General features: G+C 39.5%; 1 protein-coding gene across 1 annotated transcript in view; it reads right to left on the reverse strand.

The window, feature by feature from the left end:
* LOC126101198 (zinc finger protein 780B-like) overlaps window positions 1-16,381 on the reverse strand; it is a 128,539-nt gene that overhangs the window by 58,655 nt on the left and 53,503 nt on the right. The window contains exons 2-6 of the mRNA XM_049911893.1: window positions 16,069-16,271; window positions 10,476-10,725; window positions 8,686-8,954; window positions 7,231-7,437; window positions 2,377-2,686 (exon numbers count right to left, since the gene is read on the reverse strand). Of these exons, the coding sequence (XP_049767850.1) occupies window positions 2,377-2,686; window positions 7,231-7,437; window positions 8,686-8,954; window positions 10,476-10,725; window positions 16,069-16,233 (1,201 nt within the window). The 5' untranslated portion in view covers window positions 16,234-16,271. The remainder of the gene's footprint in view (window positions 1-2,376; window positions 2,687-7,230; window positions 7,438-8,685; window positions 8,955-10,475; window positions 10,726-16,068; window positions 16,272-16,381) is intronic.

Here is a 16,381-nt window from a genome sequence, read left to right on the forward strand (position 1 = left end):
GCTTTTAAAGAACATCGCTAGATGTCAAAATAAATAAAGATTTAATCAACGTTAAATGAAAATCAGAGTCACCTTCAAACTACCAAATTCTGTACTAATAACAATTTTAGTTTCACTTTTAAATCATTATCAGCTTGACAAACCTTAGCAATCTTTTCAACAGATTTACATGTACTTTTGTTTCACAGATCCATAGCCAGGAGATCCTCAAGGTTGTAGAACATGTCACAAAACAAGAATACACAATGCATAAATATGTATTGTGTATTCTTGTTTTGTGATATGTTCTACATTTTCATTGATATAAACATACCACTGAAAATAGTCAAGGTTTGAAAATCTAATATGGATACATAAAAAAACACTTACCAAGCAGTGGTAGGAGAACGTAAAAGGTGTGGAAACACACAATCTTTTGGAGCCAGTGACTCCATCTTCTGGCAGAAAGTTGAAGTGAAATGAAAAGAGATTAAAGAAAACTCTTCCCATTTCCTAAACCTCACCAGTCCTTTTCCTTCATCCTTCTTTTTTCCCATTCCACCCTTCTGCCTGAAGGAGCCACTGGCTGTAAATGCTTTCATGTTTCCACTTCTTTTATGTGTTTTCCCCTAGTGCTATGTGGTGAGTAGATTTTTTCCTCTATCCTCATTAGGATACATATATACAAAGAGAGAGAGATATACTAATGCACCTTCCAGAGACCCCAAGTGAAATGGTTCCTATGGGTGCGGAGTAAGACATATTTCCATTTTGAAGGTAATAATAAACTTGTCACAAACCATATATGTGTGCATATGATACTTTTTATGCTACTGTAGTGATGCATCATTAAAAAGAAAATCAGTTTATTACATTTATTTACATTGATCACATTACTGCACCGAAGATGAATGGAAGTAAGATTTTACTTACTACATTAATTGATGCTATTAGTAATCTACACATATCAGTCAGTTTCAATAAGAAATTTACAACGGGATTTTAGCTGCAGCTGGCAAGTTATTGAAAATGTTTGCATCTGAATGCTGGATAGCTTACTGGGGTAATTCATCGTTGAGTAGAAAAGTATTCATTGCTCAAAAACGTGTAATCAGAATAATTGCTGGTGCCCACCCACGGTCATCCTGCAGACATCTATTTAAGGATCTAGGGATCCTCACAGTAACCTCACAGTATATATATTCACTTATGAAATTTGTTGTTAATAATCCAACCCAGTTCAAAAGTAATAGCAGTGTGCATAGCTATAACACCAGGAGAAAGGATGATCTTCACTATGCAGGGTTAAATCTGACTTTGGCACAGAACGGGGTAAATTATGCTGCCACAAAAGTCTTTGTCACCTACCAAACAGCATCAAAAGCCTGACAGATAGCCAACCAACATTTAAAAATAAATTAAAAGAATTTCTATATGACAACTCCTTCTACTCATTGGCTGAATTTTTAGATATAAATTAAGGGAGGGGGAAAAAAAACTTAAACATTAGTGTCATGCAATATTTTATGTAATGTAATATCTTGTACAGAAATCTTTTATTAACCTGACACGTTCCACATCATTACGAAGTGTCGTATTCATGATCTATGGAACAAGTATTAATCTAATCTAATCTCTGGTTCAAATGGCTCTGAGCACTATGGGACTTAACATCTGAGGCCATCAGTTCCCTAGAACTTAGAACTACTTAAATCTAACTAACCTAAGGACATCACACACATCCATGCCTGAGGCAGGATTCGAACCTGCGACCGAAGCAGGTGTGCGGTTCCGGACTGAAGTGCCTAGAACTGCTCGGCCACCGCAGCCGGCTAGCTTTCTGGATGAAGGTAAATTATTTTACATCTTTGTAAGGCTGTACCTAGTACTGATTCCATGAACTGAGCTGTTGGTTTGAAAGAGATTTTATACTATTTATGGCATAATATTTCATTAAGGAGTAAATCTATTGGGAAGCAGTAGTAATACTCCTAGTTCCTTGACAAGGCCTCTGCATGATGTTCTAGAGTTCATACCACAAATAATTTGTATTACATGCTTTTGGACTCAGAAAACTTAAGCTTGGCTTGATGAGTTATCCCCAAAATACGACCCCATATGACATTAAAGAATGAAAGTATGTGGTAAGCTGTAGCTTGCTTATGTACCTGTCAGTTTCTTAATGTGAAGAGTGGTTATCTTTACTACTTCTCATACTTGTATGCCACTCAGACCTTTCCAGCTAAATATTAAATTGTTAGTTTAAATATTCAGCATGCATATAAGAAAATGTTACTAATAAATGTTCTAATGATTAGGTTTGTCAGTAGAAGTTCCCTTTTAAAAATGTATTAATCTTAGACACTGAGTTTCTAAATAGAGTACAGTTATTTATACCTGTATGTATCCGTGAATGTCTAATTAGATTAGACACATGGTTGAACTTTCTGCCACAGATTTCACAGATGGATTTGCTTATGCCAAGATGAATGTTTAGATGACTCCGTAGATCAGATCGTTTGTAGAAGCTCTTCTTGCAGATCTGACATTTGTGAGGCCTGTCTCCAAAGTGAGCATGCTGCTGGTGATTTGCAAGCTGGGAGAGGCGGCTAAAGGCAGTGGGGCATTGAGGGCAAACATACCGCCGTAACACGACATGACCGCCAATTTCACGTTGTTGGTCTCCTCCTGAAGTCACTGGGCCCAGCTGTACAGAAATTATGACTGCTGAAATTCTCAACAATCAGCAATACACAAAAGGTTTTTTTCTTTTGTTTTACTTGCCTCACAATTATATAAATATTCCTAGTGTTATTATCTGAAAAACTGAACAAGTGGTATCTTGATCAGATGCATAAGAGAACCAATCACTGTTCTTTCTGTTAACAATAACCCAAATCCTCAACATCAAATATTTCTCATTGAGGTTGGAGTCACCATTGCAAGACAGGTTGAATAAAGCAAACAGTAAAAAAAATGTGTTCTAAGGAACAAGTGAGGAATTACCAAGATGGAGAATCACACAACAAAATTTAAAAAGTACAAGAAATGAGAAAATGAACCACGCTGTATCCTAAAGCTCCAAGCATACTGCAAAATCCATATGTTCTTGTTTGCAGAGCAATTCAGATAACAATATTTCTGCAAAATAGTACCTTCAAAAGAAACTGGTGATCATGAAGACAAACAATCTCAAAATATAAATTTACAAGAAAACTGAAGTTAAATACAACACGGTGAAGCCTCAAGTGATAATGAGTTACCTGACATACAGATCAGGACGATCATGAAAATTACATCAATTGCAGTAACTGAAGGCTCTGATGGCCAGTGACAATAAAGGGCATCAGTGCACTGCCTATGATGACAAACTCCAAGGCAGACTCAAGTAGATTATATACCCTTTCCCCCCTCCCCCCCTTTCAAATATCCCGACTGCACCTAACAGCCCTATCCTGTTCCCGCCACATTCGCACACACCACACAGCTACGTTTCCATGCTGACTGTTGGTGCTGCATCTCATGCCCCACATTATTTCCACTGATATAATTAATCCTAAATCTTGAACTGATCACTTTTTCTGCCACATTCATGGATATTTTCCCATGTTATTTTCCATACCTTCCTGTGCCACACAGATGTGTTGAACCTCAAATTACAAACCCTCCACTCCCTCACATTCTCTTCTCTTATACCAGCACGCAAATACTAATCTCACCTAATCCATTCGCATCTTCTGTCCCCCCTCTCTGCCCATATCCACCCACTTACCTGCATCCCAGATCAGCATACTTTCATTTATTTTTCTCTGTGACCTCATTGTGTTTTAATGTAGATTTATGTTTGTTTTTGCCTTTCACTATTGGCCCTACTCCCTCAAGTTTCATCTTTTTTCCCCAACTCATCTATCCATCCTTTATATTATTTTCCCCATATATTTTTACGTATTTTGCATATTTGTATGAGTATATTTGCACACATTTTTATGTAATGCATGTATTTTCACATGCTTTTATCCTCCTCCAAGGACCCTTGCTCCTTCCATCAGCACAAATATAGAAAAATTTCCTTATCCCTAGACAGAAACTAGTTCTACATACTGTTCCTGCATTGTTACGTAGTTCATGGAATCCCCCCACCGCCCACCCAGATGGCTTATCATCACATTACCCCATCTCTGGCTGCAACCCCTCTTTCCACATTGACCTCTGTCTCTTCAAATGATGCCAGTCCAAAGCCCTCACCACAGTAGTCCTGTAAAACCATTCCACACCCCCTCTCCCAAACTAGAGCAGCATGCACATTGCCACCTTACAAAACTCTCCTATCTCTTCACCTCCCTCTTCTGTCTTTGACTACCACTATCTACCATCTCTACAACAGCCTCCAAATCTCCCCTACGTCCCCTTGTAGCAGACAAACTCTACCTCATGGACTTACTGCATTTACCACACCCTCAGAAACTCAATCACACTAGAACCTAAACAGACCCGAAAACCAGTCAAGAATCTTTCCTCCAAAAGCCTTAGTCCTCCAAATGTATCAGTATTTCCAATGGCCTTACTGTTTGCCCCACTCCCAAATTCTATCATGAACATGTTAGATACTTCCTCTCCTTCTCCCAGTCCCTACAGTAGAAACAGTTTTCACCACCAACCCTGGTACTCAGACTGAACCCAAAGCCAATGCTGAACCCTGCCTGACTCACTCCTCCATCCAACCATGATCCACCTCACTGCCACCAAATCCCCCCTGTTAACATTCCAGAATTTCTTAACCTAATACCTTACCTCACCATCATTCCCTGTCCATCAACATGGAAGCTAACTTTACACCTGCAGAAAGAACTGCAATCCACCACCTGAAAACTTATCCTGATCTTATAATCCTACCAGCCGACAAAATCTCCACCACAATGGTTCTCAACCACAGAGATTATCTGGCGGAGGACTATAGCAGCTTTTAGATTTGTCCCAAATCCTTAGGCCTCTGCACTCCTACCTTCTACATGCTTCCTAAAGCCCATAAACCCCACCACCCAGGACACCCCATTGTGGACAATTACTGCACCCCCACTAAAAGAGTCTCTGCTTTCATGGACCAACACTTCCAGCCAACAATCCATAACCTATACTTCTATACCAAAGGCATCAGCCATTTCCTCCAACCACACTCCACAGTTCCTGTTCCTTTACCACACAGCACACTGCCACAGCCCTCTACACCGACATCCTTAATGCTCCTGGCCTTGCCTCTACTGAACACAACCTTTCCCCAGGCTTGACTGAATCCAAACCTCAACCTCCTTCCTGATCACCATGCCTAACTACATCCTCACCCACAATTTCTTCACCTTTGAGGGCATTACCTAGAAACAAATGTGTGGTACAGCATTGAGCAGCCACCTGGCACCATCCTGCACTAGCCTACTCAGTACCTCCGTCCATATGAAACCTACCAACCACCAGCAATACCTCCACTTTAAAAGTTCCCACCCACTTGATACCAAGAACTCCCTTCCATACAACCTAGCCACCCATGGCCATCACATCTCTAGTGACAAGCAGTCCCCCTCCGAACATACCAAGTGACTCACTGAGGACTTCACAACTGAAATTACCCTCCCAACTGTGTACAGAAACAGATCTCCTGTGCCCTGTCTCTCCAGCAGTCACCTACCACGTCCCACATTCTCACCACCTGGTCACAAAGGAGCACTCCCCTTGTGATTCAGTGTACCACCCAGGACTGCAGCAACTGAATCACCTCCTGTCATGCTCTGAAATGAGGAATATCCTACCAACTATCTTTCACATCCCACCCCACCCCCAACCCCCATAGTGGTATTCTGCCGCCCACTGAACCTACACATCCCAACTATGCCCCTGCTTCCAACCCTTTGCCTCATGGCTCATATCCTGAATACAAGACTTGTTCCATACATGCTCCCATCACAACCCACACCAGTCCAGTCATAGGTATCACCTACCCCATCAAAGGTCGAGCTAACTGTGAAAGCAGTCATTTGATCTACAAACTAATCTCCAACCACTATGTTGCTTTCCACAAGGGTGTGACAATCAAAAAGCTGTCTGTCCGCACGAATGGCCACTGACGAACTGTGGCCAAGAACCAGCTGGAGCACCTAAGTGCGGCAATATGCTGCTCAGAACATTATGCTTCACTTCAATGACTGCTTGACGGCATGTGCCTACCTTCACGGCATGTGCCTTCTGGATCCTTCCTACCAACACCAGATAATCTGAATTACACAAATGGGAACTCTTCCTGCAATAAATACTACATTCCCGTAACCCCCTGGCTTCAACCTTTGCTAGTCCCTGTCCTTCACCCATCTGTCCCCTACCTTGCTCCCACTCCAACACTACACACAGCCTTCTATTCCATCAACACAACTATTCGTCTTTTTCCTTTTCTGTATCTCTCTCCTTTTATACTCTACTTCATGCCCCCCCCCCCTTAAACCCTCTCCCGCCGACTGCACCTGGCAACCCTACCCTGACTCCACCACATACCTGAATGCTCCCACCAGCAGTACTACACCCTCTCCTACCCCCAGCCAGCTATCCGCCACCCTCCACACCTTTCCCTCTTCTTTACCCCTACTACCCATGGACTGTTTCTCTTCTAGAGCACAGCTGCTCACAGTGTGGCCTCAGTGGTCAGAGGTAGTGTTCACTTGTGTACCAATTGTGCTTGTATGAACTTGTTTGTTTTTTCTACTTTAGAAGAAAGCCTTTTGGTCAAAAGCTTAAATTATAGCAATATTTTTGTTGAGTCTGTCTGTGACACATCTCCTCTATACAATGAGTAGTAGACTATACTTATCACAATATTGTTGTTATTCCACCCTGAATTTTTCTGCATTTGATTTTATATATTGTGAAGAATTTGTCAGCAATCACTACAAGAAGAGGGAACAGAACCAAAGGATATTTCTGTGCAGGAATTTAGAGTTTTCCTCAACAGCAAGTGATGTATAATCTAAAATCTTTTCTCAGGACAGGTTTTCAATGGTTCTGTTATTACTATTTCAGTGTCACAAAACAGATCCATTCCATCTGACAGGTAGAATCAGTTTACAACTAACGTAATTCCACGCAATGACTCAGTGCTTTGATATACATTCTGTATGAGAGTATATCTTAAATGAGAATGGGATTCCATTTAAATGACAACACAGCCTCCTTCCACTTACATGTTAAAAGTACTGTAATTAAGCCACTTACCCTCCCAGAAGACTTTGTACAAGACAGCTTTTGTTCCTCAGTGTGTTCATTAAGGTGACTGTAATATGCTTCCTTCTCTGGGAAAGAAGCACCACAAAACTGGCACAGATAGGACAAGTCAACTTCTTTAACATTGGCACTTGCCTCCTCTTTGTCCTTCTTCTTGTAGATTCGCTTTGGGGCTGGAGTCAACATCGCATCAACAATCTGTAAATTAGAACCGACTCATAACATGATGTAATGTAATTATGCGTTCATGATCTATCATATGTAAACAGGAAAAAAATTGATGGTGCCTGGGTAAATACATACATGAAGAACTGTTTCTAAATCCCATATAAATATTATAGTGCTTCAATGAATTTATCAGTGTCAGTGAAGCAGACTACCAGGAAAAAGTAAATTACTTTGGGCTAGATCATAAGATTTAAGTGTCTTACAAAGTTTAGAAATGTTTCAAGAATGGACATGGAAAATGATATAATACCAGTAAGAAGAAAAAAAAATTCTGCAGATCGGGATGCAATACCCACAAAGGCAATTACTCTCAAAATGCCAAGTATCCATGTTCTAACATGAGTCTTGGAACATATTACATTCTCTGACTTACCTCTAGCACACTGATCATTAGGGAGAAAATTAGACACATTCAAGTTTACAAGCAAGGGGGAGAGGGGTTACCAACAATCACACTTCCCGCACAGTTCACACGAACACACAACGGGTGTGGAAAGGCGAAGCATACACTTTACAGTGACAACTCTAGTAGCATGGGCATAGATATAGCCACAGCAAATACAGCTGCTAAAGCACTGTCCGTACAGACCAGCGACAAGTGGACCTCTGACAGAAATAGCATACTGAATTGATAAATTTAACAAGAAATTTGTTCATCTTGGTGTCTCGCTTTTCTCTACAGATGTCTCAACAGATATTTCTGTAGTCCTATTGTCACAGTCATGCAAGAAAAGTCACCACACTTTTTATGAAAACTGGCAAATAACAAATAATTTCTTTCAATTTTAATAATAACTTAATGTAAATGTCTTACTAGAAAACCTCAACATGATTAGTTACTTGAAGCAAGTCATCAATTAATATTGTAAAAGCATGCCCACGACATTTTCAGCACCCAAGTTTTTCAACACACTTAATTTCATTTTTTTATTTTATCCCTGCGTAGTAATGTTTTGAATTATGGTGTAGCTGTATAGGTTTGCCAATATTCTCTCTCTCTCTCTCTCTCTCTCTCTCTCTCTCTCTCTCTCACACACACACACACACACACACACACACACACACACACCCCGAAATCACAACCTCCTTATACAATACTTTAGTATACATAGCTTTCACAAACACATTCTTTAGGCTATAAACATTCCTAACAGCTTTTTACTGACAAACAGTTCCAACCAATCACAAACTGGAGTAACAAATAACTTGTTTTTTTACCTGCAACTTATCTTCAATGCAAAGGTTGTTCCCAACAAAACTATGTTGGAGTTTTGTAGATGGAAATCTTTTCTTACTGGGCTTAGATATTAATTCTGGCATTTGCTCGACACAAACATTTGCAGCGTTGGAGCTTATTTCCACTTGGCCCACACTGTCTAGTGCAGTATCGGCTTCATTTATAATATGCCCAACATTTAGGAAAACTGTGCTCCCATCCTCAGCAACATGAAGGACTGAATGTGGTGCTTTTGTCTTCTCACCATTAGCTGCAGCATAAAACAAATGTAACACATCAATTTTCTAATTAAATTCTAAGCTGTTACATAAGGCAGAAATGGAACACCTCATTCATATACCCACAGAGGTGATAATATCAGAGGATCTAACAACTGTGTCAACAATGATAATCTGTGTATCTGTTAAAAGCTAAATGGTGACGTGTACTCGTCACGGTAACAGTATTACCTGTTGCTCTTCAAACGTGCCCTAGATGAAAGGACTAGTGGTGGTGGTGGTGGTGGTGGTGGTGGTGGTAGGAGGAGGAGGAGGAGGAGGAGGAGGAGGAGGAGGGAGAAAAGAAGAAGAGACTTGGTGTATACTTTACTGCAGTTTTGCCTTCATTGTTCATACAATTCAAACCAAGATAATTTCAACTTTGTCCTATTTACTATTTAATATAAGCAGAACAAGACTGTTTGACTAAACATTACACCTCTTTTTTCCCTTATATCTAGTATTATGTTTGTTGTACAACAGTCACAATCATCACACCATACATAATGTTACTCTCTTTTTTTTCTTTTTTTGACAATCCATTGTGTAAGGAAAACACAATGATAATACTTCCTAGTTATCTGAAATGCTTTCATTATTGTAAAAGCATTCCATAATATTCTAGGAACAGGTTCATCATTCTGTGATGTTCTAAGACATTCCACATCATCATGTTATTATACAATGTTCCAACATTCCTGAACACTACACTACACACTGCAAGTGTGATTTTCATCAAGGATCCCATACACAAAAAGGCAATCAAGGTGCAAGAACTGTCCTATACACCAACCATGTACTCCCCTGTTCCAGCCTCATCATAAGTGCATCCCACCCCCTCACAGGAATGAAAACTCTGTAGATGGCCTCTATCCAGCACTAAATGCCATATGGTTGATGATGATGATGATGATGATGATGATGATGATAATAGTCTAACATCATCCCATCCTGGATTTATTGTGAATTTAAAATTTCATTCTCTCTCCTGTCAGCTCTATCTGAAGTAGAGATGAGTTTACAACAGGACTAAGTAAATTATCATATACATGTACACGATCAATGTCTAACCAAATATAAATAAGAAAGTTTAATATCAAACAATGAAAAATCCAGGATGGAATGTAATGATATTATGAAAAGGAAAGTTGGTACTCACCATATAGCAGAGATGCAGGATTGCAGATTGGACAAAAAAAAAAAAAGGTCTTCCAAATAAATATTTTGGCTCATAAGGCCTTAGGCCTTACGGGCCGAAAGCTTTATTTGGAAGCCTTTTTGTTGTGCCTATCTGCGACTCTGCATCACCGCTATATGGTCAGTAACAACTTTCCTTTTCATAAGAAAGTTTACATAGGGGTACAAACAAAATTTTCCATAAAATAAAGTGGCGCATGAAAATGACCAACAGAATTTGCAATTAACTATCAGCCCTCAGGCACCCAAGACCTGACATGACACAGATTGATGAAGTTACAACATATGTCTGGAACTACGATAAAATTTTACTGAACCTGTTTCTCCTTGAACCTCCACAGGAGGCTCAGCACTTGTGAGGTCAACTTCTGCAGTGCCGGGCAAAGTGTATGTAATGTAAAATACTTGGCCATCATCTTCCTGAAAGGCCACTGCATTAGTTGATACTGTCTTTTCCCCTTCCTCTGAGCAGCTGGGTATGACTGATCCCAGGAAATCTGGTATCACCTCAACACAGTTAACTGCTGGGATCTGCCCGACACCCATAACAGATTCGCCATTAACGTCCTGAAAAATTAAAAGCAGTGTTATTGTTTTTCACTATAATGTAACCAAAAGGTACGAGATTACTATGCATGTGTGCCTAGCCAGCACAACATCAAGCACAGAAATTTAACCCCAGTCACAAGCAATCATTGTTTATTGATGAAAAATGACTTTAAACCAAAGCTAAGAACATTTCTTTTTCAGCAGTAATGTCTCTCATCTGCAGATCTTGTACACACTTCACAAAAACTCAGACCCTATATTTATTCAATTTTGTAAGTAATCTCAGCCCAAAATTATTCTTACTAATGTAAATTTCAGTAATCTATGAATCAGAAACACTATAAAACAAAAATTGAATCCAACCAAAAAAAGCTAAATATTGCACAGTGTACAAACATATCAATGAAAATAATCAGCTTTTGGAAATATTATGTAACTGGATAGATAAAAAATTTACTCTCCAAGTGGCAGCAGGACAACAAAAGCATATTAAGGGTAAGGAAATTTGCAAGCTCTCAGTGCCACTGGCTGCTTCTTTTGGCATCTATATTCTCCTGCTGCCACTTGGTGAGTAAAGTGTATAAATAGCTAAATAACAGTGCCATAACCACTTGCACACAATGCATGAAGGCCATCCATAAAATAAATTACGATTGTGCCCAGAGAAAGCATGAGTAGTTGGATCAGAAAGTCCATGTGTGGAAAGAGAGGTACATTATTCAATAATGTGGTACAGTTGCATTGTTGTGACTGCACTCATTTTGCAATGCTAGGAGAAAATGCTAGTTTTCTTTCCTGCCAACTACAAGCTTCATACAAGTATTAGATTTCTACCTTTCTGTACAATACCTTACACGTCAATGTAAATACTTTGATGTTACCTGATAATGATTAGTTGATCACAACTCTTGGTCAATACAGGTTTATTTTGTCAGCAACTCTCATTAGTTCTTAAATATGACTCTTCTGAACAATCCCTTGGTCACATAATTGTTCACATGTGAAGAGCAAATTCAAGCAGACAATCTCTGTCAAAAAAGTTGGGTAGTTCTTCTGGAATATCATGGTTCGCAGAGGACCAAGATCTTATAGTGAGGGGACGTTATAAGTGCCAAGTGATATAGTCAAACACAGCGAAATCTGCAAAGGGCAATCCAAAACAAGAGAGGTGGAACAAGGAGTGGAAGTGTTATTCTTTTGTACTGCAATGCAAGGCCCCTTACAGCTAACATCGCAATGAATCAGTTACTTCAGTTTGAATGGGAGGTCTTCATCCTTCCACCCTAAGCCCCATCCTCATGCCAACTAACTTTCATTTGTTCCATCACTAGCAGTGACTTAATGCCAGCAGATTCGCATGGCATACACATACAAATGTTGGTGCACCAACATAATAAATGCCTTCACAGTTGTGGTACAATAAGAAGTAGACAGTGAATATCTGCGAAAAGTAAAATAAATGGTCCCTACTTTTTGATGTTTTTGTTTTCTTTATCAACCACTACACTGCATACGGCAAGAGAAGAGCTCTGACAATTGGTGCAGCCTTGGCACACGTGCTTCACGCATCCATGACAGCCAATCAGATCATGAGCTTTTGTTAACATAACTGTGGAAACGCCTGTGTTGTCATTGTGCTGGGCGACTGCTGCTGGCTTGCTGCCCATGCATGTCAAATACTGGCAACTGCACTGCCAGCTGTCAGAGCTCTTCTCTTGACATACATAGTATAAGCCTAATTTTCAGGGGGAAAATAAGTGTCATGTCAAGTCTCGTGTGCCTGAGAGCTGATAGTTAACTGCAGATTCTGTAAAAAAAAGGTCTTATCTTTTGATTGCATTGACTTCGAAGCTTAAATTTTTTACACTGACAAGGGACCATACCTTAGTATTTGACATAAATTTCAACTTGATACCTCTACTGATTTCTAAGAAAAATGAGTCTTAACAGACAGATCATATAATAGTTCCACTTTCACTGATGGAGGTATCAAACCCTAAAAAACAGAATTAGCAGAAGGGGAAAAGTATTAATTGATACATATTATAGAAATGTATGTATGTATGTCCCACCTATCCTCCTAAATCCCTGGATCAATCTCAACCAAACTTCATACATATATTACTTACTACCTGGAAAGAAATACCGTGTTGGTAAGAACCATGACCTGCCTACTGGGGTGGAGTGGTAATGTGGAGAGAGAAAAGGGGGGAAGAAGAGGAGATGGGCTACTAGAATTGGTGTACCATATTTACTCAAATCTAAGCCGCACTTTTTTCCCCGTTTTTGTAATCCAAAAAACTGCCTGCGGCTTAGAATTGAGTGCAAAGTAAGCGGAAGTTCTGAAAAATGTTGGTAGGTACCGCCACAACTAACTTCTGCCATCGAATATATGTATTGCTACACAGGCATGCTCTGCAGGCACAAAGATAAATACTGGCGCCAAAACCTCTGCGTCAGTAAATAAATTAAAAGAAAAGGTAGAAGACTGTAAACATTATGCCACATATTCTTTCGTGTTTGCTGCTATCTCATTTAAATCCTGTCTGCCTAATAAACTATGAAACTAGAGTGAGACAACAGCAAACGTGGAAGAATATACATATCATGTCATGTTTATATTCGTATTATTCTTATGCTGAATAGTGATACAGTCAGAAATGAAGCACGGCAACTGACTAGATTTTTAAATCTAAGACGACTCTAATTTGTTAGCAGAATGTAATATAATAAGAGATGCCTGCAAAGATTTTCACACGGAGAAAAATTTTCGCTAAACTCTCGTTCAGAACATCATCTATCATACGCAGTCTACTATTTGGTTCTTGTTGATCATTATCAAAGAAAGCTGCAGTGTAAGTGTGACAACAAATAGCAGTCTCTTGCCATATTTTTTTTTTTTTTTTAAGCCGCGGCGACAGGTCGTAAACACTCATTATCAGAATGCAACAAACAATGCGCGATACAGTACAGTAATGCATTTTCAGCTTAGAGTGATGTAAACACCTATAACAAAGAGAACGGCACTTATCAGATCAAAGCAAAATAAGCAATCGATTCAAACCAGACGAAGCACGTGAAAAAGGAAGGGTACCCGTACAAATAAGGACGGAGCACCTGACACATAGCAATGGCTACTTGTTAAAGCTTAACTTTTAAGCTTACGACTTGCACCAAACTGCTGTAGCTGTATCTTCATCCATTCAACCTAAATTGTGTCTCATGTTACAATGGACCAACTTCGTTTCGTTTCGGAGGTGCGGTCTAAAACTTTTCTCTCCCCTTGAATTTCGAGTCTCAAATTTCAGGTGTGGCTTAGATTCGAGTGCAGCTTAGATTTGAGTAAATATGGTAAATACATACCCGGGCAATGCTGTGGACTCAGCTAGTCAATTAATAAACTAATAGATGTCACTGCAGTTCAACATCGATTGCTGCAGATTGGAAACTGTCAGCATCAGTATCTGCAAGTATTTCATAAAGTTGGTGGTGCAATGTTACCTTCAATCAGCTCATAGCTGTCAGTATGTACCATTCCTTGCTACTCTATCTTTAAATCTACATCTAAACCCGCTCATTGAGTGTGACAGTGGTTACTCATGATCTAGTACTTTCTTGCTCTGGTTAGAAAGTTCTATTTATTGTTAGAGTATATGGTCTGACCAGCACATAGCAGAGCACAGGAGGACAACCAGCAGCCCTTGGGGCCGGTTCCAGTCTGCAATTGGTTTCAGTCTAGCCCTTGGAAGAAATTCGTGGGAGAGAAAGCAAGGCACATGCATTGTACTCTGCCTGGGCCACATTTTTGCTATTTCCATCAATGGTCAGATTGCCTCAGGTTTCAGCTCATGACATGGCCAGCGATTTGATCAGAACAACAAAGAGAATTTTGTTTCCAATCTGATTGGAGAGTTACACAACGAAAGATTTTAAGGCAGCTATTGTAAAACTACATTAGTTAGGAAGCAATGTTAACAATTTATAAATAAATGTGTAAACATCTGAAGACAGGGCACACAAAAAATGAATGTACTCTCAAAAACGTGTGTTTTGAGGCACAATTTGTTGACGTGGTGTGTCGGGAAAGGTATGCCATTCATATCAGTGCATTACCCCATAACCATTCACATCATGGATGCTACAGTTTTGATTTTATGTGCTAGGTGGGCTGTTAATGAATCAAGTGATGAGGCAGCCCGTGAACTTATTTACATTTGTGCCTCAGGAACATAGGTCACCAAAGGTTGCCCTTGCCTGTAGTAGAGAATGGCAAAAAGCTAACCAGTTAATTGTTGGTAGAATTTTAAGAAAAGCAAACTTAATTTTGAGGTGCAAATTAACAAAACAGCAGACCTGATGGACAAAATGCTTTTTTAATCCCAAAGAAAGATAATATTATACAGTGAGGGCTAAAGGCACGTTCCTGAGTTAGAATTTCAGAAGATTCATCAGTGAGGTGAGTGAAGTTACCTTCCTGCATCCCATGTAAAGGCATCCACAACACAATGCTCCATCCCCCCACCCCCTACCCCCCTTGGTATCTGGAGTAAAGAGTTTTTATTCATTTAGAATTCTCGTACATCATGAAGGACAACCTTCTATTGTTTGGAAGATAAGAAGTTTTTTGTCTCACCTACAAAATTTACTTATTGTGTCATGATATGTCTCAAAACTGACCAAATCATTTACATAAAAAAAATGAATTTTGGAGTCTTGTATCCCCTCGCCCATCCAGATAAATTTCTGTGGAATCCCATGGTCCTGAGTTTCCCCTCTCTTCTCTTTTGTATTTTGTAGTTTTGTTGTTACCATTCATTTGCTACATCTTACCTTTTTCTTCTCCTCTGCCACAATTTCCCTCCCTTATCTCTGGCTTCTCAACTGTGTTCTATACAGCTTTAGTCTTCTTCAGGTTTCAGGTCCCACCACTGTATCCTTTCTAACCCAGTGACTTAGCTTAATTTTCTTCAAACCTTCCCTACCTATAGCGAATCTTCCAGGTTTAAATTACAGCAATAAAGGAATTATAGAAGGAGAATTACAGTTAAACATCACACCGTAATAATATCATTAGTGGTGGAATACCCTGATAGAGACAAGATGGGGGCAATAATTGGTCATGTCCTCCTCACAGAAAGATTATCAACTTTTACCTTGAGCAATTTAGGGAAACAAATCTTGTTGGATGTATAGTGATCTGAACTATCATCCTCCCAAATGCAAGTCCAGTGTCTTAACCACTGCATGCCTCACTCCGTTGCAAAAAAAACTTTTTCCTCCTTTATTTGTAGATATTAACTGTTACGCTAAATTCAATACGAATAAGTAAAACAGTGTTAAATTGCTATGAGTTCTCCTCACCTCTTGTACCAGAGCAACGACTTCATGATCCAACTGTTGACTACCTGTAATTACAGGCAATGCCCATTCCACTTCACCTTCTGGTTGCAAGCATATGACAACAGGGTCCTGTGCAGTTGTCACATTTTCCACTCCAGCAACAGCCAGACAATTTTGTAGCTCCATGGATATCTCTCATTATCAGAACAACTGCACAAAAGCATCTGAAAAATATAGTGAAAAAAATTCATCTTTATGAGAAAGTATGGCACCTAAATGCAAATGAGTAGCATCTAATTTCAATGTGCATCATACATCAACACCAAAATGCGTC

Source organism: Schistocerca cancellata, chromosome 9 (assembly GCF_023864275.1).
Source record: "Schistocerca cancellata isolate TAMUIC-IGC-003103 chromosome 9, iqSchCanc2.1, whole genome shotgun sequence".
NCBI classification, from domain to species: Eukaryota; Metazoa; Arthropoda; class Insecta; order Orthoptera; family Acrididae; genus Schistocerca; species Schistocerca cancellata.